At 33.8% G+C, this 4,405-nt stretch overlaps 1 protein-coding gene across 1 annotated transcript; it reads right to left on the bottom strand.

The window, feature by feature from the left end:
* Nucleotides 1-368: 368 nt before the first annotated feature.
* LOC101253342 (ATP synthase gamma chain, chloroplastic) lies at nucleotides 369-2,247 on the bottom strand. The gene has a single exon (XM_004232663.3). It carries the CDS (start codon nucleotides 1,721-1,723, stop codon nucleotides 590-592), a length of 1,134 nt encoding a protein of 377 aa, XP_004232711.1. The 5' UTR covers nucleotides 1,724-2,247; the 3' UTR covers nucleotides 369-589.
* Between the last annotated feature and the right edge of the window lie 2,158 nt (nucleotides 2,248-4,405).

Below are 4,405 nucleotides of genomic sequence, written 5' to 3'. Positions count from 1 at the left end.
CACTCTGGCATGATTCAACCTTTCTCTTGAGAATGTTCCTACATCATCTACCAATAAATGGAAGAGACTAAGGTCAAAGATGAAGTTCGCAATGTAGACTCATCGTCCTATCAAATCTCATAGCAGCTGATTATCTTACAGTGGCTGCAGATTTATCACCAAGACTTAGAGGAGGAAAATCCATGAAAACTTAAGCCAGATTCTAAAAGTGATTGATGAAATCAGTCTATTCTGCTAGACTTGTGGTGTATCCATATTTAATCTATGTATGTATTTCTTGGTGAAACTATAAAGACAGGATACACTATACTATAATAAGAGTGCTTTAACTGGTCTATACAGTTTGACACTATGAAGTAGAAAAGCTATACGAGGGATTGAAGATTTCAGGCTTTCAATAATTCATGTTTTACAAATATAGCAGAAAAAAATTGACATACAAATATAGGTTTGGTCTGGCCTTGTGTACAAAATATAATGTGGTTCTCTTCTTGTGCACAAAGTCTGTACGAGGTTGAGAAGCAGAAAATAAAAATTGTCTAGACTTCATTATTGTACCTACAGAGAAGCACAATTGCAGGGGATATGCTTAAACCAAGGCATCTGCTCCAGCAACAATCTCCAATATTTCTCCGGTAATCTTTGCCTGACGCTGTCTGTTGTACACTCTAGATAGATTCTTCTTCAATTCAGATGCATTATCTGTTGCACTGCTCATGGCACTCATCCTAGAAGCAAGCTCACTGGCTAATGACTCCTGCAATGCCCTCAGGATTTGACTGTTCAAGTAAAGTGGCAGCAAGGCATCAAGAATCTGAACAGGGTCCTGCTCGAATTGCAAGATTGCTGAAAAATCAGTTGTCTTAGTCCTCATGACATCTCTTTCCACTGTCAATTTCCCTTCCTTTGTTGTCAACCTAAAGAACTCATCTTCAGCTGCATCAACACAGTTCCCGTTGATGTCACAAATCTCTCCCTTTGGTGACAATGGAAGCAGGGTGTGAATGACTGGCTCAGATTTCACTAAAGACACAAACTTTGTGTAGAGAAGCTCAACCTTGTCAACCTCTTCACTCACGAAAAATGAGAAAACATCATCAGCAATGGCCTGAGCATCTTTAGCAGTGGGCAGATTGCTTCCTTCAAGAAATTTATCTACAGGGATGTAAGGCCTGCGGAGGAAATAAGAATTACCCTTTTTGCCAACACTGATAATAGTGTAATCAAGGCCAAGAGCTTTCAAATCTCTAATCCTGGCCTCAGCTTTTTTGATGATATAGTTGTTAAAACCACCACAAAGACCCCGGTCACCGGTGACAACCACCAACGCCACTTTCTTGACAGGTCTTACTTTGGTGAGTGGTACATCAATGTCATCTGTCTGGAGCTGCTCATTGATGTTGTAAAGTACCTCAACCAAAGTCTCAGAGAAAGGCCTCGCACCCACAACAGCTTCTTGTGCTCTTCTGACTTTAGCAGCAGCCACAAGCTTCATAGCCTCAGTAATCTTCTGTGTGTTCTTGACAGAGTCAATTCGATCACGCAGATCACGGAGACCACATCGGACAGGGATAACTGATGATGATCTTGAGGGGTTTGAAGGGCCTGATAGGTTGTGGTTAGGAAGCTGAAAAGAGCTGACAGCAGAGCGGAAAGAAAGGGCAGAGGATTCAGAAAGAGATGGTTTTGAGGACACCAACATTGTCAAATTTGAACAAGACATGTTTTTTCTTTTAGCTCAGGAATGTGGCTGCTCCAAAGAGTGAAGTGGGAGGGATAAAGATTGGGTTTTGTTTTGAGGATTCTTATCAGAATGGTGGAAATCTTGGGTGTTTTGGTGGTGTGGGGTGAAGGGAGAAGGAGGGAATGAGAGGTGGAGGGAAGGGCCAATCGGATCAGGTTTAAGGATAAGGATTTAGACCGTTGAGATTGCGGTTGTGAATGAAAGAAAAATTTTTGATTTGCCCTAGAGTAAGATTTTTTTTATTTTCTTACTTATATTTTTTTAAAAAATATATTAATTCATTTATGACATACACCCAATGAAGTGAAGTGTGTGAAAATTATGATTCAAATATCAGTCCTATTTAAGAGGACAAAATTAAGTAGGTATTTATACGGATAAAAAATGAAATAATGGTTAATGTAGTAGTTCAAGAGTAAATGTTTTCATTTTCTTTGTGAAAAATGTTCATGTGTTGGAAAGCTTTTGTTGGTAAGTAAAGATGCCCAAAATTTCACAAAGTTGGAATTACATAAATAAAGCTTTTGTTAGTAAATAAAGATATATTGATGAGAATTTTTGCGGTCATCAGCGTAAGGTCTCTTACAGTGACCCAAGTGAATGACTTCTCTGTTCGAATATTCCTCACTTCATTTGTGATTCTGAGATTTTTCTTCATTTCTTTTTTTGAGAAGCGATTGTTGTAATTCTTTACAAATTTAGTTTTAGTTTTATATCTATTTTATAAGAGATCTTCATTTTTACACGTAAGAAATCTGAAAAGAATTGAAGAAAAAAAAAGTTCTATTCAATTTGTAAATAGTTATAAAAGATCATTTCTCTCGTTATTTTCCCTACTGAAATAAAATTAGAGTGATTTAGCAGTCGAATTTTTGTAAATGGCTATTAGTTCAATGTCATAATTGAGCTTTCTTAGGATATAATGTTACAAGATTACTATGATGATTAGGAGTTCGAAGGAAATAACTAAATCAAAAGGCTAATTTATTGATTTGTTATACTGATGAGTATCGTGAAGGTCTGGAAAATGACTCCATTTTTATTTTAAAAAGATCTTGTATTCCTATTTACTTTTTAGATATCTCTACGTTTCACGGTATTAGATAGAAATTGTGACATTTTAGCTATTGATTGTTAAATTATACTTCCTAGTTCCTTCAAATTAGTTTATATGATTAATGTTTGATTGAAAATTTAATTTTTACAAAGAAGAGTTACTTTTGGCACATGTGAAAGGACTACTACTCTAAACATGTCAATATGTCATGTCTTTCTTATATCTATAAGTTCATGTTATTAAAAATAAATTTTAACGTTTGAGATTTTCAAATATGTAAATATTTAGCTCTATGCAATATTTGACTTCATTTCGTGAGTAGTTCGGATAACGTACAAACAAAATCTGTACTCTAGAACACTAAAAATTGTACAGTATGAAAATATTATTTTACCAATTTGGAATAACGGTAAAAAACCAATATCCTTGAACATCATACATAAAAAACATTTTGGAAAACAAAATAAAATCTTTTTCGCAACAAATGTACTTAAAATACAAAATAATTTTCTGGGCTTCTTATAAAGCCAGCCCACAAAAGAAAGGGCCCAATTGAAACGATTATGTATGTAAACAATCCATCATGAGAAATTGGCTCTCCATGAAAGGGCCCAGTAACCGTATTTAGTACACTTATTTAAATAAATGGCCAATTTCATAAAGCTTTTCAGGTTTTAACACCCATAATTAACTTTACACCAGGCTCAAAATTGTGAGACTGAAGTTGAGAATCGTTTGCATACGAGTCTGAAGTTGGGATTGACACGTCAATTAACTCAAATCTAAATATTTGAAATTAACATATCACACGTGTTGTTCAAACTTTAGTCATTTTGGATTTAAAGCTAGCTTTGGTAGCACCATTGTCATATTCGTATATTTAAAATTGAAAAACTTCCAATCCTTCAATTTTGAAGTTAGTCTTGGACAATTAAAATTCAGATTGGAGAACTCCTCAATGTTATCAAAATTCAAGGATCTAATTCGATTCGAATAAAAGAAAATGAACAGTATCGACTTTTATTTGAAAAAAAAGGAAGCAAAAACCACTTTTTTTGTTGCTGTCTGAAGCAACCCTCTTGAGACCAAGTTTTTAAAACTTCAAACAATGATTAGGCTTTAAATAACACATGTAAAATGGATATTTAATGTAAATCTTTATAAATTTATACCAGGTAGCCACTTTTATGGCTGTTGTTTAATATATATAGTCAATATATACAAGAGTAGTTGAAGGATAATCCCAGCTTAAAAATTCTATAAAGTAATGGAAAAAAAAATCTGAAAAATATATTCAAATTTTAACGGAAATTAGTGTAACAATTTCAAACTTTGAGCTGAATTTTCTACTCTTTTGAACAATTGAACTACTTAATAGTGTATTTTAAAGTATTATATATGCTCGTATGGACATCATTCATTATAATTAGTAACTTCTCCACATAGACACTAGACACACATATACCTTTAAAATACACTATTAAATAATTCAGGATAATAGATTCTGTCAACGTTTTAAAATGTTACAATAATTTCGATTAAATTCAAACATATTTCAAATTTTTTTTCTCCAAAATAATTGAAAAGTAGCAAGACGAACTTCA

This window comes from Solanum lycopersicum, chromosome 2 (genome assembly GCF_036512215.1).
Source record: "Solanum lycopersicum chromosome 2, SLM_r2.1".
Lineage (NCBI taxonomy): Eukaryota > Viridiplantae > Streptophyta > Magnoliopsida > Solanales > Solanaceae > Solanum > Solanum lycopersicum.
Note: the sequence above shows the minus strand (reverse complement) of the source record. Positions and strands in the feature narration are given on the sequence as shown.

Excerpts from the sequence above, each read along its gene's own strand:
- LOC101253342 (XM_004232663.3), bottom strand. The coding sequence starts at position 1,723 with ATGTCTTGTTCAAATTTGACAATGTTGGTGTCCTCAAAACCATCTCTT.